General features: G+C 38.3%; 2 protein-coding genes across 5 annotated transcripts; both read left to right on the top strand.

The window, feature by feature from the left end:
• The first annotated feature begins 923 nt into the window (after positions 1-923).
• LOC141622446 (protein RIK-like) lies at positions 924-11,119 on the top strand. 3 transcript variants are annotated; one of them, XM_074438481.1, is made up of 12 exons: positions 924-1,212; positions 2,022-2,211; positions 3,546-3,647; positions 4,059-4,093; positions 4,180-4,255; positions 4,794-4,865; positions 5,022-5,108; positions 5,534-5,627; positions 5,780-5,897; positions 6,424-6,931; positions 9,350-9,647; positions 10,593-11,119. In XM_074438481.1, the coding sequence occupies exons 1-12, from the start codon at positions 1,169-1,171 to the stop codon at positions 10,718-10,720; spliced, it is 1,752 nt and encodes a 583-aa protein (XP_074294582.1). In that variant the 5' UTR covers positions 924-1,168; the 3' UTR covers positions 10,721-11,119. The 3 variants fall into 3 exon arrangements, with proteins under 3 accessions (XP_074294582.1, XP_074294584.1, XP_074294583.1); XM_074438482.1 differs by having other exon boundaries at positions 957-1,212; positions 2,069-2,211; XM_074438483.1 differs by lacking the exons at positions 9,350-9,647; positions 10,593-11,119 and adding an exon at positions 8,485-8,759.
• Positions 11,120-12,426: 1,307 nt separating this feature from the next.
• On the top strand, positions 12,427-18,891 carry LOC141622444 (ureide permease 2-like). Of its 2 annotated transcripts, none has more exons than XM_074438480.1 (8): positions 12,427-12,876; positions 14,733-14,992; positions 15,601-15,739; positions 16,054-16,228; positions 16,331-16,374; positions 16,485-16,588; positions 17,349-17,723; positions 18,403-18,891. In XM_074438480.1, exons 2-8 carry the CDS (start codon positions 14,756-14,758, stop codon positions 18,646-18,648), a joined length of 1,320 nt encoding a protein of 439 aa, XP_074294581.1. In that variant the 5' UTR covers positions 12,427-12,876; positions 14,733-14,755; the 3' UTR covers positions 18,649-18,891. The 2 variants fall into 2 exon arrangements, with proteins under 2 accessions (XP_074294581.1, XP_074294580.1); XM_074438479.1 differs by having other exon boundaries at positions 12,428-12,876; positions 14,726-14,992.
• Positions 18,892-23,604: the final 4,713 nt, after the last annotated feature.

Below are 23,604 nucleotides of genomic sequence, written 5' to 3'. Positions count from 1 at the left end.
ATACACGACGCCTTTTTTCAACTAGTGGTTGTTGGCTTGGTACTTGGCCGAGCCTCGACCATGCTTATGAACACTTAGATACAAAAGGAGTTGTTATAACTTAACCAAAAGTCCCGAGTTAAAGCCATGAAAACGCAGTAGTATATATAATAGCGAACTTTATCACCCGGATGCCTAATAGTCGTTTCCAACTCAAATCCGAATAATATATATAGAAAAAAAAACAATACCTAAGTAATCATTTACCGAAACTCGCCACCTAGACCTGTCAAAACTCGACCCGACTCGAAAACCCGACCGCCTGACCCGTTTTCTAGGGTTACAAACCCGGTTTTTTCGACCCATGAACCGTTTGACCCGAACCTGAAATGACCCGTTATTTTAGGGTCGAGACCCGACCCGAACGGGTCGAGCCGTTGGGTCAAAGGTAAATCAAGAATTTTATTAATATTTATATATTATATTTGAAAAAATAGTTAAAAAATTAATTTTTTTATTATTAAAAATTACAAACACAACTAAAGTCAATTTTATACTATAGCTTTTATAATACTTAATAATGAAATAATTATTAAAAAAAATTTATTTTAATATTTATGTCAATATAATTAATGTAAACGTTGAATATGATTAAAATATTAATTTTAAATATGTTTTACTTTTTTTAAAAAAATTTTTTAATTACAAAAATCATTTAAAAACGACCTTAGAAATTATTTATTCACCCGTATGCTAACCCTAACCCGACCCGTGACACATATAACCCGGCTCGTATACAAACCCGATCTGTATGTGACTCGACCGTGTTCTCATCCGGTCCATATGGCCCGACCCGAGACCGAACCCGCCCAACCCAATTGACAGGTGGCGCCACCCCTCGGTGACGCCGTATCACAATCGTTTGTAATTATCCTTTTCCTGTCCTAATAATTTTTGCGCTCGTCTGTTCTCCTCTCTATACACAAACACGAATTCATCTTTCACCCAGTCAGCCAGACTATACTAATTGAATCTCGTACACAACTTTTTAGAGATCAACCTTTTTTATTCTGAAGAATTTGATTAAATTTCGCAAACAAAATACAACAGGAACTTAGGGTGGTAAGAATTTTGGGGATTTTTATTCAATTGCTAGGGTTTTGTAACTTAATTTGGGTGTCTCATCATAATGAGCAATAAAACAGGATTAATTCAATTGGATGGAAGTGTTCGGTAAGTTTATCCTCATATAACAATTTTTCAATTTTGATTATTACTTTTTTTTGTTTGTTAATTTTTGTGATTGTTTTCAATTTTAGTTAATTGATTAGGAAGATGTGATTTTACTGTATAAGTTTCGAGGAATTCTGAATTTCAAATTAGTAGTTTCGCCGTGAAATTTGGATTTGAGATTGTAGTATTTTAATTTCTGCAAGTAAAATTATAATTAAAATAGACGGTTATCGTGATTTGTAAGCATTTTCGATTGGCAAGCTCCGGGTTGGATACGTCGTTATTGTATAGGGTTTGCTTTGGATGGAGTAACTATTGCCGGAGCTATAGAGCTAGCTTTAAATTAGAAAAAAAGCGGAGCTGATAGGGAACTATTATCCCCATATAAGGGTAAGGGGTACCCTAGGGGGAGGTGGGTAACTATTCCCTGTTGCGTCGTCATTGTATAGGGATCGCTTGAGATGGGGTAACTATTGCCGGAGTAATAGAGCTAGCTTTAAATTAAATAATAATTAAGAGGAGGTGATAGGGAACTATTACCCTCATATGAGGGTACCCTCGGAAATGAGGAGGCGGGTAACTGCTCCCTGTTTATGGGGGTAGTTATTTACCCTCTTTTCCTCATTTTCCCTTCCACTGCCACCACCCTGCATTTTCATGTTCATTTGGGCTCTGTTAATTGAGTAATAATTAATTAATTACCCTCTTCCCAAGCAAGTCTGATACAATGGTGTACAAGATGGTTTGATAACTATATTATATTGGAAAGTTGTATTGTTATTTTGTGTATAATTTAGCTGCTATTTCAGAAAGAAGAGGAGGTGGGATCAGCCTGACGAGTCATTGATTTCTTCAGGGGTTGTTACACCTGGATTACTATCTACACCCACTTTTGGACAACCCTCTGTTTCTTCTCCAGGAATAATGCCAACGGCTGTTCTTACTCAGGCACCACTGATGCAGCTCCAAGCTGCTGCCATGGTCCAAAAAATAAATCAGGTCCGTTGTCACAATGACTACTTGTTTTAGTTTTTAATTTGATTCTTTCTAGATGATAATTGTGCTTATCTTTTCCCTACGTCCCGTCCTTTAATTTGAGTTATCGCGTGGACATGCGTGTACTCCATGCCTATTAATTTGGAACCCCCTTCATCCCTGTGAATGTTCATAGTTGAGTAATAACGGTGCATTCCATCGTATCTGCTTCTGTTATTCTGTATATTTGGTTTAATACTTTGATATTTGCTTCTGTTGTCCTGTATATTTGCTTCCTTTACCCTGTATGCTAATAGTTGAGTCATATCGGTGCAATCCATTTCCGTATCTCCTTTTATTACCTTGTATATTGCTATTTTGACCGTTATGTTGTGTTTGGAATATGGATACACTTTTAGGAGGGAAAGCGAGGGAAGGGTGATGGAGAGGAAGGAACTAGGGAAGGGGGAATGGAGCAATGAAGCATTCCCTCTGTAACTTTCTTGTTGGAGGGATTTAATAGGAGGGAAAATGGGTCCCTTACTCCGCCCATCCCCTTCAAGTCCTCCATCCAAACAAAGGGTTGTTGAAAGAAATTGTCTAGGCATAAGTTATGATTAGCGAGATGCATGTCCTTATTCTCATATTGTGGACAGCGTGTATTTCATCCATAATTGTATGTCACGATCATATTGCCTTTGTCCGGGTAATTTTCAACTACCGCCGTTAACTTATTGACATTTCTGTGGCTTGATTTGCACTTTTTAGCTGTTTTCAAAAATATACGGAGACAATTTTTTTGTGAATGGTGTAAATATCTGTGAAAAACCGTTGTAAGAAAGAGGGCATAGGCTACAAACATTGAAAATCAGCTCAAATTTTGGAATTTATAAAGAAGTGAAGATTTTGTGCACTAGCAAACTTCTTAAACTTACAATTTTCGTGGCAACAACCTATAAAATGGTATCCATGAGACCATGACAACCCGGTACCTAGATTCTGCAACCTCTACCTCATGTGCGACCACATTTTTTATATGACAACACCATCTAGTCTTTTCAATTTGGTCATATACTTTTCGACATGGGTCATCCAAAACACATAGTTATTGCCCCCGTGTATTTCTGACTGCCTCTTCCCTGCCATAGGCACGCTGACGCTGCTGTTATGCAATTTCTACTAATAATCTTTCCACTTGCAATTCATTTCCTATCAAGTATCAACTAGCTCATTAGCTATACTTGTGCTACATCATTGCGAGGATGATTACTTTTGGACTGACCAAATAATATGCAATTGTTCAGCCATTTGTTTCATGATGATCAGTTATTTTATCGAGTCTTCTTTTGATGTCATAGCCGAAGATACAGGAAGACTTGGTAATAGCAAGAGAAATTGTTATAAATGACGCAGACCCTGCTATGCGGTATAAGCTCACAAAACGTCAGACTCAGGAAGAGGTACGCTTTAATAAATCTATATTTTTCAGATTTACGGCCTTAAGCAACATATTATCGGTCAATGATTTTACTGTCCTAGGTATCCCAAATTGAAAAGAGAAGGGTGGATGGAAGGACATATTAGTCTTATTTTTCTTCGCTTCACAGCTTTTTTTCCACCTATGCTATTATCATGATCTCCTTCCTCTCCTCTTTTTAATTGTTTTACCATATCACATTGCTGGTTAACTGGTTTCGTATTTGGATTCAAATGATTCATACTAGTTGACTGTTGACCCCAACTCATTTTGGGACTAAGGTTTTGATGTTGTTGACGGAGGGGCCGAGGGGGTGACAGGAAATGATACAAGTATTAGTAACCATTGTGTGTTCTATAAGTAGACTGATTGACTGTCTGGTTTTCCATTGCAGATCCAGAAGTGCACTGGTGCAGTCGTGATTACTAGGTTATTAGCACATTTGTAATTTTTCTCTGCCTTGTTCTATGTACTCTGCTTGCTTGTCTAATGTGCATAAAAATGTATTTTTACAGGGGAAAGTACCGACCGCCTAATGCAGTACCAGATGGTGATAAACCGCTATATCTTCACATATCATCCGGCGCTCATGTGGGCTGAGTCTTCTTTCCTTTTTTTTTTGCCATTTATTCTTTCTTTTTCCTATGATCATTGTTTAGTTGATAAATAAAGATTTTTTCACGGGATGAAGATGAAACTGTTGAATTCTGTGCTATATGATTCCTTTAGCCAAAGTGTGAAATCGATAGTTGGATAGCTGTATATGTATTCTTTGGTCGCATTGAGGGTTACAGTACACTTCAATTTGGTAGCTTCTGCTTTGGACCTGCGTTTGCTGATTGAGGTCACGTGTTCAAACAATCTGTTAGGAGTTTGCATGAGAAAAGTTATATAGGGCTTTGATATATTGTCTTCTTTACACTCACTGTTATATGTGAACTGTTCTATGTCATTTCATATTTGTGACACACTCACACACCTTTGCAAAATTTTATGGACCATATATCACAAGTTATCTACTTTCTTTGAGAGAAATTTGTTTGGGAATCGGAGGTAGTAAAATAGAGACCTAGAGCCACCAGTGATACAAATTTTTATTATCTCATACAAATATGTATCTTTTTTGCAGTTAAAAGAAACTGCAGAGCGTGTTCTTGCAGTAGATCGTGCCGCTGCAATGGTTGAAGATATGCTGAAACAGGTTTGCTTGTCAACTAATTCTATTTTTGTATCAGTTTGTTAACTAGCATTATACTCAGCAATGTGCCGTTTGGAGTTTCAACTTTTGTGTTTGACTGTTTTTGTTATCTACATGCGGTCTGTGTTCTAAGTTTGATTTGATGCCTATTGCATTCAGGTTACTCAGCCACTGAGCACATGTGTTTATGTAGGCTTTGATGCAGATCCATCACTGAACATTGGCGCTCGAATACGTGGACCAAATGTAAGTCCATTTGCTACCTTATATCTGCCTGTAGGAGTCACTTACTCTTTTTTAACTTTCACCCTTTGATACAAAATGAGGTGACTCAAATTTTTCCAGTGTATTTCCATGTTAAATTGTATTTAACAAAACAATTGTATTTCCATGTTAAATTTTTTGGTTGTTGGCCACCGTTGCCAATTTAGTTTCATTGTCATGTCAGGCATCTTTTTTTTTTGTTTTCTCTTTTTTTTGGGTGTTCTCAGTCACATTTTGAATGTCATTTTATGTTCCTTTTCTTGCTTTTGCTCTTCTATTTTAAATTTGTAATTTAGTGTTGCGCTTGTGTGTTATGATGAGAGAAATTCTAATGTGTGAGCTTCCATGATGTCTCCAAACTATGGGAGAGATTGTCTTTCTGTTGGTGGTTGGTTTTGTACGTTCAGGATCAGTATATTAATCACATTATAAATGAAACTGGAGCAACAGTGTTATTACGTGGACATGGCTCAGCGCAGTTGAGCAACTCTGAGTGTAAAGGTAGTCTGTTTTCTCTTTTCCTAAGTTTAGTGTAGTAGTATTTCACAAATTTTCTTTATTTCAACAGACATCTGACTTATCTGAGTAGTTTCTTTTATGCTTATTTTGTAATGTTTCTGATTTTTTCCCTTTTCTTCATTCCAATCTCTTAGAAGGACTGCAGCCTTTGCATTTGTTCTTGTCAAGTAACAACCAAAAGAGTCTTGAAGATGCGAGGCTTTTGGCTGAAAACCTATTAGATACTATCAGTAAAGAGTGTGGTGCAACCAGGTATTTTTGTCTTCATGTTTCTTGCCACCAATATCTTTTATCCCATTGTCTCAAAGACTCCCGCTTATGGTTGGGGCCTTGGAGGTAGGAGGGTCTGATATTTTCAGCCTTATCCCTAAGTTGAAAACACAAAAAGGCTTGTTTCTGGATGACCCATCATGAAACATACGTTGAGAATTTCAACAACTGGTTGCTACTACAATATAAGCAGCACAATCAGTTTAGTCTAGTCTTTGGTTGGAAATGGGAAATTTACTCATTTCAAATTGGAAAGAAAATAGATTTCATTAGCATTTGAATGTTTTTCGTTGATTGTTAGTAAACATTGAAAACATGAAAAAATCCTGTTGTATTTCAATTGACTATGGCCTGTGGGGAGTAATGTTTTAACAGTTTTACCGGACTTAGCTATACATCTATTGGCTATAAATTTTATCTAATTATGTTAATTACCATAATGCTAAACATAACTGATGCCAAACACATAAATTTGAACATTGTTTAGAAGCTCAGCTTTCTGCTACAGGGTTTCGTCATGCAAACTTTATGGTGCTGTTCCGCCTCCACAACAACTGTTGGCTGGAGTTCAGAGTACAGGATTAGAAGTGAATCCAGATTCGATTACTACTGGTATTTTGGCTTGCTCAGTTGCAACTCCGGTGATAGGAATATCAAATCACTTGGTCATGGGTCCAGTAGTCACACCTGCCTTCCCTTTTGGACAGGGAGCACAAGTTGGAGGGCTGCTTCCTTCTAGTTGCTCCCAAACAAATAGACTTCTTTACTCCCAACCATCGCCACCACCTTGTACCAGCTACAGTGCCTATGCTGGAATATATCCACAGGCCTCACCGCTTGAGCAAGTTTCACTGGCTCTTAAACAGTCCACTACAGCCACTTCAACAGTTGCTCCTGCAGTATTGGCTACTGGTATGGCACATAAAAGCTCTTCAAATACAGAAAAGAGGCTTCCACTCAAGCGAAAGTTCCGAGAGGCCCCCACTGCATTAATAGGAATTGCAGGATCCCAACAGGTAGCAATGCCTTCTTTCTTAGCATATGAATGCCAAATAAAGTTCCAAGTTCCGCCCAATTCAGACACGATGTGTCTGTGGATTGATTGGTGTTATCAATTCATTTGAATCAATGCCGGTTTGGATGATGTTTCCTTCGTTGGAAATGCGTTGTTCTTTAAATTTTATTGGGATAAGGGAATGCTGGGGGAGTGCTGAAACTGGGCGGGTTAGAATGCAATAAATCTGCTGATAGCTATGCTCTGTGAATGAAAGGAAGGCACAGATTTGGCTTCATCAAATACCAGTTGGTTAATCAACACTTGACTATAGTCTTAAATTAATCGGCAAATCAAAGATGACTAATGCTGTTGGTATAATGATGAAACAAAACCTGCTATATTCAATACTCTCTCCATCCCAAAAAGACAAATTAGCATTCCAATTTAATTTGTCTGAAAATAATTAGGGGTTTTATACACTTAGCAGGTTAAAAGAACAACAATTTTTAGTACTACCCTCAGTCAAAACATAAGAATGGGAAGGGGTCAATGACAGGACAATATACATGCAAGTATAGAGTGATATTTGGGATAATTCCATCGATCATAAAATGGGCCTCAGTTACAACTTACAAGTGATCAATCTATTCTTTGATAGAGGGAGTACTTTTTTTCCTTTATCTTTTGCCCTTATCCTTGTGTGTTGTGTCTATTATATGCTAGAGAAGAAAAGAAGTCTTGTGCTTTTTGTCCCTCATGCATCTTTGTGTCTCAGCTAAACAACTAAAGAAGTCATGTCAGATAGTCTTTGTGGGAACTTTATCAACTGAACTCATTTTCTTGCTTTTCTGGTCCGAATGAGGGGTTGTACACTTGTACCCTAATATTCAAGAAATGAAGTAATTAATCTTAGCCAGGAGACCCTTAGGGCGTCTTCATGCAAGATAGTTCTTAGTTCTGCTTGGGATACTCTTAAGGCCTTCTTTGGATGGTGGAATTTGTCGGAAAGGAAGGGAGGGGTACAAGATTCTTCGAAATGGAGAGGGAGGGAATGGAGGGATCCATTTTCTGCTTAAAGACAAATCAAAATCTCTTTAACATAGTAAAGTATTGGAGGGAAAACTCCTATCATCCTGTCCCCCTCTCCTCCCCTCCCTCCTTGAGATATCAAGTTGCTGATTACAGATAAGTAGTGAACTTGCTTATGTGATATGGTGCATCATTCGACAGACGTATGCTGTTTGTATGATAGAACATAACTTATGAAACCTTCGCTGTTTCTGCTACTGCCGCTTCTGCATCTTAAGTAGGCTTCATTTTGCCTTGTTATTTCTGCATTATCGACTTCTTTCTCAACTTATGCACCATTATAAGCCTGTTCTTATTCTATTACCTCTCCTGTATGATGCTTGGGCATTAGCATTACACCATAGTTCTGTGTGTGCTTTTTTTTTTTTGTTGTGCACTATTTTTGTTCAACTGTTTAATCAGCCAAGCTCTCTTATTTTCAACTTCCTTGTAGACAAGGATTTCTTACCATCTGATGCTAACCATTTCCACTTATTATTCCAGGTATTTCTCTGACTTATTTGAAGCTAACATGCTGATAGTGGACCTCTCTATTGGACAGTTTGTTTTCACAGGGTTTACAACTTTGGTTCCAGCACATATGACGCAGAGTTTATTGTCACTCATTCTGTATTCTATTGGATTAGCCATCTGGTGGTCACTTACAGTGCAGATATTAGCGTGCTTATCTTAATTTTGCTAGATGTTCTTCATATGGGTTGATGTGTTCAGTCCCTCTTCCATGCATTTATTATCAATTGTTTCATTGTGTTTCCAAATTTCTGAAAAGCTTGTCCTTATTGTTAACATCTTTTGCAGCTTCCCATTTTATAGCCTTGCGAATTGTTTTCAACAGTTTTACTCTCAAGTCTCAAGTTGTGTTGGTCTTCAAGTGTGGCTGTTTCTCCTACTTGCTCACCCTCTTTACTTCTTGCAAAATTAGTTTTAACAACACTGTCACCCCAATACCTCGTAGGCTCCGTTAAATAGTTTGGTTGGTGGGTCGGGGTTTCAGATGTGCACTTGTTTCCTGTAAGACCTGCTAAAGTGCTAATTGAGAAAAAAAGGAAAATTTTAGGTTTGTCAATCTACTGATGTTCATTATGCTCTAGCCACCTTTCTATGTTGGAGAGGGAATGGATCCCTACATTGCCCTCCAACCAATTTGTTATCAAACAAGGGAGATTTTTCCCCTCACGTCCCTTTCTCTTTAAATTCCCTTTAACAAACAATCAGTTAAAGCCAGAAAGTGGAGCGTGAAGGGATTTTGAAAATGAGACTATACTCTTTATTATGCTTCGTGCTAAACTTTATCCTACTGTTATTGTCTTTTGTGTGAATTTGTATATGTTTTGCAAATTTGTTGCAGGGTCCAGGTCCCCATACTCTACTTAAGTGCACATCCAGTGCAGAGAAGAAAATTGATGCAGTACTTCCTGGTACCACATTAAAAAATCTGCAACCTTCGGCTCCAGGTCACGCCTCAACGAGTTACCCGTCTTCAAGCATCATGCCTCAACCACTACCGCCACCAAAGTTCCCTTCCCCAACGTCTTCATCAGTGTCAAGGAGTATGCTCCCACCAAAGTCCACATCATCATTCTCTGCTAATGGAGTGAGTAAAAAGGACCATATGTCAAATGTGCCTAGTCTTCCTTCGGTACCAGGTAATAGTTATTGCTTAAAACTCTGGTGAATTTCGTTATGTTCAAAGTGAGTAATTTTTTTGGCAGAAGTAATTGGCTCTATGAGCCTATACGCTTTGTAAACTAAAAAGAACTATTAACTCATAATCTGAGTCAAAGCTAGTAAGCATTTTTTAGGCATAAGATAAGTCAGAACACAATTTAGGTGCTCAAAAATGTGGTCATGTTAGTATCGTTATGGTAGAATCACTGGCTATTCGAGAAGCTAATTGTTATGCCCTTTTTTAGGTGCTTTGAAAGTCATTAGTGAAAGTTATAATTCGTCTTATCAATGCCATTGACATGTATAAAGTTGGGAGCAAAATTTATACTATTCTGATGATCTGAGAATAATTGTTCTTGTTTCAAGTAGAATTCCTTTTACCCATTGCTATCATGAGGCTAATAAGGTCACCAACTTTTTGGCCAATATCTCATTTTCTCCTGATTTTCCGAGGTAGTTGAGTTTGAAGTTTGAACCCACTCTCCCCTTAAGCATTTGCAAGGATGAGAAAGCTTAGTCCTACCTAACTTACGGAGCAACCTAGTCTCCCTTTCTTAAAAAAAAAAACTATTAAGCTCTATCCAACTGTTGCTTCTTGTTTGTACTGTAAGCATGGAAGGTAAAAGCGTCGTAGTAGTGTCATACCAATACCTTAAACTATGTAAAAACTTTCCCGTGTTTGTAGAATTGTAGTTTATATATATGATGTTACTCCATCGTATTTAAATGGCCTCGTTTGCCTTTATTTATCACTGTATATGATAGTTACAACTTTTTTAAGAGATTATATGAAAATAGTTGTCTAGACAAGTCAAATGCCACAAATCTGATCATTAAAAAGAAGACAACATAAATGTGATAGTGGCAGTTGAGGGGTGTTTTTGAGAAAAATGAACAAGTACTCAAGCTATGAAGTCCTGCAGATACTTTGGTCAAGTTAATGGAATATGGGGATGATGATGACGACGAGGAGACCGATGATGATGAGAAAGGCATCATTACGACCAACCCTAATAGAGTTGATGCTGCGAAGCCATTCTGGGCAGTGTGAAATGATGACTGACATTTCATCTAGCTTTTGGTAACTCAACCTGAGCTTGCCTGTTTTATTTGGTGACAGATGTGAGTATTGTACTACCTGTGCAAGTCTGGATGAAGGGGCTTAGCGGGTGGTTTGCGGGTTTTCAGACATGAGAAGAGCCAAAGTGGCTCGCTATTCCACAGTAATGTAGGCGCCGTAGAAATATTTTCCCATTTCGTTCTTCTTTTCTTTGTGTGTAAAGGGAATTCCAGGTGTAGCTCTGATAGTCTGATCCTGACGGTTTCGGTACCAGGTGATAGTAGTATGACTTGCCTGAATTCACCAATCAAACGATTTCTGTATGAATTGGGCAAATCTGCAAATTGTTTTTGTAAATGACATTTCTGAAAATGTTTTGTTGTGTACTTCTCAAACGGCCAACCTATTGCAGTTGCCATTCTCCACCGAATCTAAAATTAAAGAAAAACCAGACTTGTTGCATTGCAAATACAATGGACAACTATGGTTGCCTACTCGACACTCGTTTTTGCTGAGAAAATTAGAGTTCTAATGAGTTGCGATAATATGAATGTATCCAGAAAACAGGAGAGTTCTTCAACTTCTCGTGTCCATTTTTATTTACTCCGTAATATCTAAAGCTTACAAAATAAACCTGACATGAAACGGTCAATGTAAGATCCAAAGACCGGAAATTGGTCCAACATTCAAATTAACCCAGGCCGATCCCGAAATTGACTTGAATGTTTTATTGAGTCGATCTGAACTTGATTCGCGAGCACTGCTGACACAGAAGGGTCATAACAAACTCAAACACAAATAATCCCACGCGAACTAACCCAAAGTAGACACACTTAAACCGACCGTTCACAGGTCTAATTTATACAGTAATTAATGTTAGTTGAACAATGGTCAAAATTACCAAGGTGATCATGTGCCCTGTTGTCGATTGAGGAATGCTTCTGAAAAAAAAAAAAAAAAAGATTATCAAGGTGACAAGGTTACACCAATTAAGATTATGAGCTTAATTTAATCTTATGCATCGTACTATTCAATTACTCCGTAGATATTTACGTTTTTATTTGTTTGTGAGAAACTAATATAGATCCCGCGCTAATGCGCGGTTTTTAGATAAGAATACTAAAGAAATTAACAATTATACAACTGATATTTAACTCAATTTGAAATTTAATTGTACAATTTCTTACTCCCTCCACTTTTTTTTGTTCACCCCATTTCTTTTTACACGGATATTAAGAAAAGTTATTAAAGAATGAAAAAGTAATTAAAGAGTTGTAGGTGGGGTGAAAAGAATGATTAAATAATGAAAAAAGTAATAAAAGAAAGAAGAGAAATGGGGTGAAAAGAATGATTAAATAATGAAAAAGGTAGTCCAAATAAAGAAAGAAGAGAAATGGGGTGAAAATAGATAATTTGCCAAAAAAGGGAAATGGGGTGAAAATAGGAAAGTGGAGGGAGTATTATTAGTGTTTTGTATTAATCGGTGGAAAAGGAGAAGTTCAGTATAATCCAGTTGTAGATATAATATAATGAAAGCCCAATTACAGATATGATATAATAAAAGCCCAATTACAAATATGATATAATAAAAGCCCAATTATAGCCAAATTCATTTAGGCGGGAAAATTTTGAAGATCTTTTATTCTTTTAGTATAAGGGGATGTTTTAATGAAACGTAAACAATTAGCTAAATATCAACAATTTGGCTGAAACAATGTCAAGTAACTTTCCTTTTCATAGTACTTGTTCAAGTTGAATTCTTCAATTTTTCAGCATTGCAACTAAAAACCATCACATTTTTTGCAAGAAAAAAAATGAAAATGACAAGAAAAGTCGTAAACGCAAGCAATTCGAAGCATTACACTTGTCATGGCAACAAAAAAGCACGCACCAAAAGTTAGATGTCATTTTGTTAAATTATTGGGCCGTACCCTGTACGTATTTGTATTTGATTTAGAAGACGGTGTAATAATTATCTGTCATTTTGAAGCAGTTTTCTCCATTAAAATCGACAGATATTCTCTTACATTTTTAATTTCCATAATTTATCAACACTTTTTTCCAAGTGTTTTGGGTTTTGTTAAGCTTTACAGGAATGTGTCTGCTGTTTATGTGCCGTGTTCTTATCATCCATTTTTAATTTTCAGGTACTTGCTCAGTTGCTCTGTTTTTTTTTACTTAGGTTTTCTTGTTTGCTATTTTTGCAGCTGGAAAATGTTTCTTGGGATATTCTCTCGTGTACCCCTCAACTTTTCCATTTTCTATGATATACCCCTCTTTTTATGCAAAAAAACTTTGACCGTCAATAATTCTTGGCTACAAGTTCAGAATACGATAAACTTTTTTTCCAAATTGACCGTCTTTAAGAGGTCTTTCGTTTGAAAAAAATTCACCGACGTCTCAACTCGTAATCGGGAATTATGGTCGGTCAAAGTCTATTTGTTAAAAAATGTTTGACCAACCATAACTACCGGCTAAGAGTTCAAAAAACGGTGAATTTTTTTTCAAATTGAAGGCCTTGACGAGATAATTGGTTTGGAAAAAAAAATTACCGTTTTCTAAAATAGAGAATTATTGTCGGTCAAAGTTTTTTTGCAAAAAACGAGGGTATACCATAGAAAATGAAAAAGTTCAGGGTACACGAGAGAATATCCCAATGTTTCTTTTAACCATCATTTTTCAGTATGTTTTCGTTATTTGAGTGTCTCGTAAGCAGTGGCGGATTTAAGGGGGCCTAGCAGGGGCGCTCGTCCACGCTGAACAATGAAAAATCCGAAAGTTTTAGTACAATTTTTCGATTTTTTTTCGAGTTTGCCTTATTGCATTACTTGTTTGCCCCCGCTGAACTTTTTCGCCCCCTAATCATCAATCCTGGCTCCCCCACTGCTCGTAAGCGGGGCGAAGCCAGAAATGAAATTCTCATGTTCAAGGAATATTGGGTAGCAAAAGTTGATAACCATAATTATTTTTTCGAGGGTTTGGGGTACTGCATGCTACCCCTTTGTTAAGTTAGTACTTGGTACTATTTCCGTCCCAATCATTTATTTACTGTTTTTAGTCATGGTTAGATGTATCTCCCTTCGTCTCATTCATTTGTTTGCCTTTTATATTTTTTGTGAGGGGTATTTTAATCAAAGGCAAACAAATAATTGGGACGAAGGGAGTAGTATATTACTCGTAGGATGTGCCTATTCCAATTGATTTTCTTTTTTAGCTTAGAATCTTGCTTGACCAAGTAGAGCACGTAATCCGGAGTTTGGAGGTTAGAATATATTATAAAACGGTTTTATACAAGTATCATGGTAAAATCTTATGCTAATTGCCCAGATCATTGTACAAAAATGGTTGATAATAACTCACAGAAGTATGCTAGAGTTGAGTTATAGAAGAACTCTAGGTTCTATAAGCGGATGGCCGGAAGGAGAGCAAAGATTCACTTATAAATCACATATTCTTGTATAAAACCTTCAGATAATGACGGACTAGCTGAATCAACCATTAACAAGAAATAAGTTTAACCGTGTAAAGTTATGTCAAACCGTTTTATATAAATGACCTATGGCACATTAATTAAGTGTTGTCGTGAAATAATCTTTATCAATTGTCTTTGTAGCGAAGCATGAATATCTAGTCTTGTGCTCATTATCTTCCGCTATGAGCCATAGTTCCTGAATGGCTGAAATAGTAAGGAGGCCTGTGCGTTGTTGAGTTCATGGGCGTCTTTAAGGCGTTTTGTGATGTTTTCTAACTTGTGTCATTCACGTTAGGCTAAGTGTTCTGATTTTATCCTTTCGGACTGTATATATATATCATCCCGTTTATGTAATAGACTATCGGATATCTGTGACGAGCTCTACCACATGAACTGGCCATCTGCTTCTCAAGTACTTTTGTTGATAATTTGTATTCCATCCCGGTGGAAAGCGAGTGTTATGATTTATCGGTTGCAACATTGTTTAGAACTGTAGAAGTGGTTAACAATGTGGTGATTGTAAGATTGCAGGAAAAATTAACTTGAATTGAAAGATGTTTTTGGTGGAGAGCAAAGCAGGAGCGATCGCCTGCATGCTATTATCCCTACTCCTTTTAGGGACATGGCCAGCGATTCTTACTCTTCTGGAGAGAAGAGGGAGGCTTCCTCAACATACCTACCTTGATTACTCCATTACAAATTTCCTGGCAGCTGTTGTCATTGCTCTTACATTTGGTCAAATTGGCGATAGCAAACCCAATATGCCCAATTTCATTACTCAGCTTTCTCAGGTGATTCTATTATTTCTCTGCACTGCGTAGTATAACAGTATAACACTATGTAAGTCAGTATCCGGCTTTTGGTTCAAGTTTTGGGTCGAGTTTGGATTATAAGACTAAAAAATACTATCATGAATAGGTTTCGGGCTAAGGATATTTGGGTTTAATTGGATTTGGATCGAAGGGTGGTTGGTTTTGCATTGGATAATTTTGAACCCATTCGTAGGCTCGTAGCCAATGCCATACGTAAAGCTGACTGAGTATAGCTGTATAGTTTCCACTGACTGGTAAAATATAGTTTCAGTACGGATATGCATTGCTGAATAGTACAGATATATTATGCCATCGTATAATCTGAAGCAGCAGTTACTGAATTACCTTTACCAGTCAAAAGAGAACGATAAGAGATCGAATAGTTCACTTATGAAACTGGTTCAACAGTCCCTTAGATGCAGTGTTGCCTGCTTATTGGATTATTGTTTGCTTCACAAGAACTTAATTAGCAGTTTAGCACTGTATATTTTGGTACGACATTAGTTCATTGACGGAACCAGTTCAACTCTATCTACAGCTTCTGGTATATTGTTTTTTTTCTCTGATATATATGTTACTATATGCAGGATACTTGGCCATGTGTTTTGATGGCGATGCTAGGAGGACTGTTCTTGAGCCTTGGCAATGTGTCGATACAGTACGCATGGGCATTTGTTGGGCTTTCAGTTGCACAAGTTATTACTTCAAGTATTGCTGTTGTTATAGGTAAAAGTAATCATAACTGAACGTCAACCAAACCTGTCAAACAGGTCAGGCGGATTGGGTTGGGTCAGGTCTGTACAGCACCGTTTTGAGCCGCGAATGGTCAGAATACAGTCTGGTTTAGGTGCACCCCAACCCTAACCTTAGATTTACGGATTGTTTGGTTCGTGTCGTATGGGTTATAATTCAGAGGTTCATGACCTCTGAAATAGAGGGTGGGGTCGGGTTTTGACTGGCTTAATGTCGGCTATCTAGAGAATGGATTATCGACTTAGTGGTTCCGTAGCTTATAAAACATATGAATTCTGTAATTGCAGGTACATCTTTGAACTACTTCTTGGACGATAAGATAAATAAAGCGAGCATTTTGTTCCCTGGAGTTGCATGCTTTCTCACTGCTGTGTTACTTGGAGCAACCGTTCACTCCTCTAACGCAGCTGATAATGTGGCTAAGCTTCGAAGCTTCCATGAAAATATGAATAATACACCAGAGTATGCCACCTCGATTCTCCAAGCACTCTGAGCAGCAGGTTTTCTTATGTCCATCAATCGTTAAATTTTATCCTTCATGTTGGTTAAATCAGCCCTTTGCAGTGTGCCAGAGAATTCAAATGAAAAGGGAGGCAAATCAGAAAAAGGTAACATAATCGCAGTCAGTATGATTTAGTAGTAATCAATGTATGACTGCAATAATTTTTTTTTTCTTTTTTTTTTTTTGTGTGTGGGGGTGATATATTGATATGTGCAGATATCTTGGAGGACATTGAGGTCGGAGATTTGAACGCTGAGGAAACTAAAAAGGCTGGAACTGCAGAATCTATAATTGCAGTTGAAAACCAAAGGGCAATCAAGGTCTGTCATTCTTATCAAATTCTCGTAGAGAAATATGCCGATAAAGTATGTCACACTAGTCTACACTGAATTATCTACTCTAAATTTTAAGATGGACCATGTGAAACTGAACACTTCCAAATAACCTTTGTGAATTGATCCAATCCGAGACCAAATTGGACCAAACAAGATCACATGAAGTAGATTGGATCCTAAATTTCCTATTCTGAGAGAACCCGAAGCGACCTGAAATAACTGATTTGAGATTACACCAAATAAAAAATGACTCAGTTCAGACCCGGTAAACCCCACCTAAACTGTCGACCAGAAAAGACTTCTATCTGAAACTAATAGGAATAAATATAATAGTTGGACTTCAACCATAACCTTACTATTATATTTATTCCTATTACGCCCCCTCACTCGAATGCCCATTGGACTTGAAGAGTGGTTAGTGCACAGGCTCCCCCAAACCATGTGCTGAAATTTCACTTCGTGAGTTATTAGGGTTGCCAGGATTCGAACCCGTGACCTTTGTTCACGCTGGCTCTGATACTATGATAGATGAACCTAAGGTTATGGTTGAAGTCCAACTATTATATTTATTTCTATTAGAAACCATATGAGACCCAAACCCAACCTGAATGACCCAATCACCGGGTCAATTCTAACTAGCTTCTTACATGATGTAAGGATCATCCTCTGATAATACATAAAATCTGTCAAAATGGCTAAATGTATGTAGCAAATAGTACTGTATCAATAACATCCTGACCAACAGGTTGTTGGCAAGAGCAGATTGGTGGGCTTGAGCATAACATTTTTCGCTGGAATATGCTTTGCTCTCTTTTCGCCAGCATTTAACCTGGCGACAAATGACCAATGGCACTTTCTCAAGAAAGGAGTCCCTCATTTAGTTATTTATACGGCATTCTTCTACTTCTCACTCTCCTTTGTCGTCATAGCTGTCGCTTTGAATGTAATTTTCCTGTACCGTCCTCTTCTAGACTTACCTAAATCATCATTCAAGGCTTACCTAAAAGATGGAGATGGCAGAGCGTGGGCTGTGTTCGCAGGTTTGCTCTGTGGATTTGGAAATGGCCTTCAGTTTATTGGAGGTCAGGCTGCTGGTTATGCAGCTGCTGATGCAGTTCAGGTTATTATTTTCTCCCTTTATGTATCAAATAGACAAATGTGACTTGTCTAAAATTTACTTCGTCCTTCGCTACTCGAAGTTATCTAGGTTAATTTTTTAAGATACAAGGGAACAGAAATGTTGTTATTTCATTAGTTTCATTCTAATACCCTTTTCATCTAAAGGCTAAAACGAGAATATGACAAGGTATAATGTCATCGGAGGTTATCTTTGACCATTAATTCTCCAAATATATCTGGAGCCGTAGAGGTGCATGAGTTATTGTTTTAACTAATTAACTTTGGTCATGTTTGTTTATCAAAACAAACTTTTATGATGTTATCACTTATTTAAATTGTAATATTTGTATATTGTGAGAAAATATAGCTTAGACTAGGCATTATTTGACAATTTCGTAAGTCAAATGGGGACAATATAAAATAAAAAAATTGTACTCCGTGTCAATAATTTTGTTTAATAAATAAGTGAAGTGTGTATCAATAATTTTGTTTAATAAACTTATAGCTATCGATCGTATATTTGTATATTGTGAGAAAATATAGTAGAGTAGGCATTATTTGACGATTCCCTAAGTCAAATGGGAACAATATAAATGAATTGAAAATTGTACTTCGTATCAATAATTTTGTTTAATATATGAATGTGATTTTAGCTCCTTTTTGCCTTTTTTGGGTTGTAGGCACTTCCGCTAGTGAGTACATTCTGGGGCGTAATCTTCTTTGGAGAGTACCGGAGGTCATCGAAAAGAACATATATCTACCTTGTAAGTATGCTGCTTATGTTCAGTGTGGCAGTAGCATTGTTGCTTGCATCAGCAGGCCACCGGAAAACCGCAAGCAACGGTTTGCTGGACGGTGCAAGGCATTTGCAACATTCGAGGAGACAATCTGCAAGTTTTTATGCCGGTGGCTCCTTCGATATGTAATTTAGTAATCATGAAAATGAACTATGATATCATGGGTATACAAATTATATGATGTTATAGCGTGTGATGGGATCCGGTGCATTAGGCCATTAGTGCTGCCGTGTTGGTATGATCGCACCCGTTGTAGACTTGTAGCGTGTGATATATCAATAATTATGTACTCCGTAGGTTAAAACTCTTGTCTGTATGTTGGGTGCTCTGATGTTCTAGACTTCACTTCGAGAGACGCACTTGTCGTCAAGCTTTGTATGGGAGTTCATAAAGCTCGACTTTTTTTTTTTTTTTTTTTTTAACCAAATGGGGCCTTTATGGACAATTTGGAACAAAAAAATCAACTTTTTCTAAGCTCGGTGATTAAAAGAAATGGAGTACAATTTTTTTTAGCAAAATACTTTATTTTTCTGTTTTCTTCTCATTTGCTTTTTGAAGGATAAAGTTACCTAAATATACTCCCTTCTATTCTATATTTTCCTCCATATTTTCTTATTCGTTTATTCGAGTTTTCTTCCCTATTTCCTTTTTTGGGATGATTTATGTGGCCCAAATTCAATGGTACGTAGGGTAGTGTGTTTTACGTGGTCGAAATTTATTTTTTTATTTTTGTGCAAAAAAGAAAGGGGAAGAAAATATAGAATAGGAGGGAGTATTAGGGAATAAAAAATTATCAATATATAAAATTAAAATATTTATATTTATCATCAAACCATCTCTTACAAAATGCTACATCCATCCCATTTATCTTTCTAATTTGATTTTTAAAATCGAAGTTTAATAACTTTGACCATAAATATGTGTAAAAATAATAAAAACTAAAATATCCTAACAAAATATTTGTATTCATCTTAAAAAAAAGGATATTCTACATGGTACCCCTTAATTTTTCGACTTTCTACATAGTACCCCTACACTTTTTAAAACATACATGGTACCCCTAATTGTTGTCATTATCACTAAGTGTACCCCTAAATTTTATTTTCCGTCAATTAAACTTAGTTTTAGGCGTTAAGTGATTACTTAGACGCGTAACCAAACATGTCATTTATCATTCCCATGACATAAGGACTCTATTAGGCTCAATATCCATCTTTAGACGTGATAATTTGGCAGGGAATCAATAAATTTTTCGTCGAATTTTTTTTAGCCCATATATATCAATAAATATTAGGATCGAGATCGATATTGAGCATAATAGAGTCCTTATATCATGAGATAATAAATGACATGCTTGGTTACGCATCCAAGTCATCACTTAGCGCCTAAAACTAAGTTTAATTGACGAACAATAAAGTTTAGGGGTATACTTAGAGATAATGACAATAATTAGGGGTACCATGTATGTTTTAAAAAATATAGGGGTACCATGTAGAAAGTCGGAAAATTAAGGGGTACCATGTAGAATATCCCTAAAAAAAAAGGCAAAAAAATATACTTGACATTCATTGTAAGAAAAGTCTTTCGCAAAAAGTTTACTTGTAATATTTACATGTCGAGAATGTAGTGAAGACTCTGAAAAATATTCTTCCGTTCCATTGAGTTCTTTACATTTGTCTTCTGCACTAGTTTTTTGGAAAGCTAAAAGTGTTTCCCGGTGATCGGTCGTGGATAAGTGGTAGTTGTGTACTGCTTGTGTTAGATGGTTTTGGGGACGAAGAGGATGACGTTGAGTTAATTAAAAGTAAGGCACTTTGATAGTTTGGTTACTTATCCAAAAATAAAAACGTAAATAGAAAAGGAAAACATAAGAAAGTAAAACTTTTCCTTGGATGTCTAGGGTTCCTAGGGTTTCCGTCTAAAAATCTTAGGGTTCATCCTCTTTCTCGAGGCTCTTTCTCACGATTTTTGATCGTGTGAAAGGTCTTTCCACGTTGTTTTTGCTTGTAGTTTTTGTTTTCTATGCAGGTACAAAGGATGAGTTCTTCACGAGAGGCAAACCGAAAAGAGAAGGGGCCGGCTATATGCGATGAGGAGAACGAACACACGGTCTTCGAATGGGAGGACGAGGGTAATTCGAAGGTTGATAGCAAGGTTCTAGTTGGGAAATTATGGGCATCGAGGGCTTTGAATGTGAAGGCGGCCATCGACACTATGGTACGGCTGTGGAACCCCTCAAAATCGATCCTTGGCAATGTTGTTGACGCGAAGGAAAAGATCTTCATATTTCGTTTCGAAGGAGATAGGGATAAAGCGAGAGTTCTTGAAGGGCAGCCTTGGCACTTCGAAAAATTTGTTTGGTGCTTCAATGAACCTAATCGCGCTGGTAAGGTTACTGACGTACCTCTTTTCCATTTTCCCATTTGGGCTCGAGTGTACGATCTTCCTATATCGGGGAGAACTAGCCAGGCTAATATACGGCGAATTGGGGCAAGCTTGGGTACATTTGTTGCAGCCGATGATAGCCAATATACTGAACTGGATAGGGCCATACGAGTTAGAGTAATTCATGATGTTCGAAAATCCCTAAAAGCTACAATTCCTATTAAAATGAAGGAAGGGAGGGTGGTGAATTTTGATGTAAAATATGAGAGGTTACCTATCTTCTGCTATGGCTGCGGTGTGATGGGTCATGGGGAAAAGGACTGCGACAATGGGTCGTATGAGGAGGATGAGCTTCCTTTTGGGGAGTGGCTCCGGGCATCCCCGTGGAAGGTTACTAAGACGAAGGCAGATGGGGGAGGTCAGGCGAGGAGGGATTTGAATGGGTTGTTTGATGCGGAGAAGAAACGTGCAGAGGAGAATGCTATTAGTTTGATGATCGAAAGATTACAATCAATTGCTATTGACCTTAAAACTAAGAAGGCGAGAACAACTTCAGGAGGGAGGGAGCAGGTAGTAGACGTGGTTCGTAATGGGCAGCCGCAGACAGAGAGTTTGAGCGTGGTGCTAGGGGAGGATGAGAACTCAGGAAGGGGGAACGAGGGTGGTACTGAAGGGGAGCAAATTGTTGCTGACAGTACTGTTGTACAGCATCATGAAGAAGGGGGGAGGGAGGCTGTTGTGGAAGTGGATAATATGACGGGGGTTGATATGAGTGGCGGAATTAAAAGCTTGCCAGGGGGAGGGAATTATAATACGACAGGGGGAGGTAAGCGCAGGGAGTGGAAGAAATTGGCAAGGGTGGGAGAGAGGGAGCCGGTGGGTGAGGTTGGTAGTGGAAGCGGCAGTAAAAGGAGCAGGGATGAGGAGTTGGATGTTGGTGGTGAAAAACGAATGAGGACAATTCTAGACGGGGGCGTCTTAGTACCTGAGGCGGAGGTTGAGATATCTCAATCCCGCCAGGCCCTATGAATCTCCTAAGTCTCAACTGTCGGGGCTTGGGCAACCCCGACACGGTGAATGCCCTTCGTACTTTGGTACGAAGGGAAGCCCCGGCCATGATGTTTTTATGCGAGACGAAACTTTGTGGTCGTGATATGCGGAGGGTGAGGGAGAAATTAGATGGCTATGATGGGATTGAGGTTGATAGCATGGGAAGATCGGGGGGTCTTGCGTTCTTATGGAAGAGGGAGGTGGATTGTAGGTTTGTGTCGGCTTCTGTTCATCACATGGATTTCCATGTTCGGGAGGGGGAGAAAAAATGGAGAGTTACGGGCTTCTATGGCTGGCCAATGGTCTCAGATCGTCATCTTTCTTGGGAGCTCCTTCGTCTTCTCCATGGACAATCATCTTTACCATGGGTTTGTGTGGGGGATTTTAATGAGATTCTTTTTTCTACGGAGATGAAAGGGGGAAGTCGGGCTCAATGGCAAATGAATAACTTCCAAGCTGCGATTGATGATTGTGCGCTGAAGGATGTTCCATGGGAAGGATACGCTTTTACTTTCGATAATGGTCAAGCAGGTCTTGACAACCGACAATGTCGATTAGACCGTGCCTTCTGCTCTGATTCTTGGCACGATCTTTACCCGTATACACGGCTCTTTAACCTTGATCGAGAATGGTCCGACCACGCACCTATCAAGCTGGTTTTTGACAGACGGGAGATTGGAGGAAGAGCGAGAAGTCGGTTTCGATTTGAACAAATTTGGGTGGGGGAGGAGGGGTGCGAAGAGGCTATAGTCCGTGGGGTGGAGCGAGGCAATGGGGACCTGATGGAAGCCTTACGGGGATGTGCACGAGAGCTGCAAGCTTGGAAGAAGATAAGCATAGGCAAAATAAATCGATCTTTGGAGGCAAAACGCAGACAATTGGCCCGGTTAAATGAGGGGGATCGTTCGGAAGTGGCGGTGAAAAGACGAAGGAAATTGATAGCTGAAATAGCTGGGCTATATAAGCAAGAAGAACAATATTGGAGGCAACGCTCGCGTGCTCTTTGGTTACGGGATGGGGACCGAAATACGAAGTTTTTCCACAATAGAGCGGGGGAAAGGAAGAGGAAGAATTTTATAGGGATGCTTGTCGATGATGAGGGGCGGGAACGAGTAGGTGATGAGGTCGTGTCTATGGTTGCTAATAACTATTTTCAGGAACTGTTCACTTCGGCCGAACCAAGCAATTTTGATGATGTATTACTCGGGCTGGAGGGGCGAATTATTGACGATATGAACCGAGTATTACGAGCTGATTATAGTGAAGCTGAGATCGTCGAGGCACTCAATCAAATGCATCCTTTAAAAGCTCCCGGTCCGGATGGTATGAATGGCTTATTCTATCAATCGTATTGGCAAATTATTGGTCCAGATGTGGTGCACACGGTCCTTGGAGTCCTGAAAGGTGAAGTATCCCCGAGTGGTCTAAATAAGACCAATATTGTTCTAATCCCGAAGAAAAAGGCGCCGGATAAGATTCGTGATTTCCGACCGATAAGCCTGTGTAATGTGGTCTATAAACTGGTATCCAAGGTCCTAGCTAATCGCCTGAAAGTGTTCCTAGGGGAGATTATATCAGAGAATCAGAGTGCCTTCACTCCAGGTCGGTTGATTTCTGATAATATTTTAATTGCGTTCGAATTATTTCATC

This window comes from Silene latifolia, chromosome X, assembly GCF_048544455.1.
Source record: "Silene latifolia isolate original U9 population chromosome X, ASM4854445v1, whole genome shotgun sequence".
Classification (NCBI taxonomy): Eukaryota; Viridiplantae; Streptophyta; class Magnoliopsida; order Caryophyllales; family Caryophyllaceae; genus Silene; species Silene latifolia.
The sequence above is the reverse complement of the archived record's forward strand: the minus strand, read 5'-3'. Positions and strand labels throughout refer to the sequence as shown.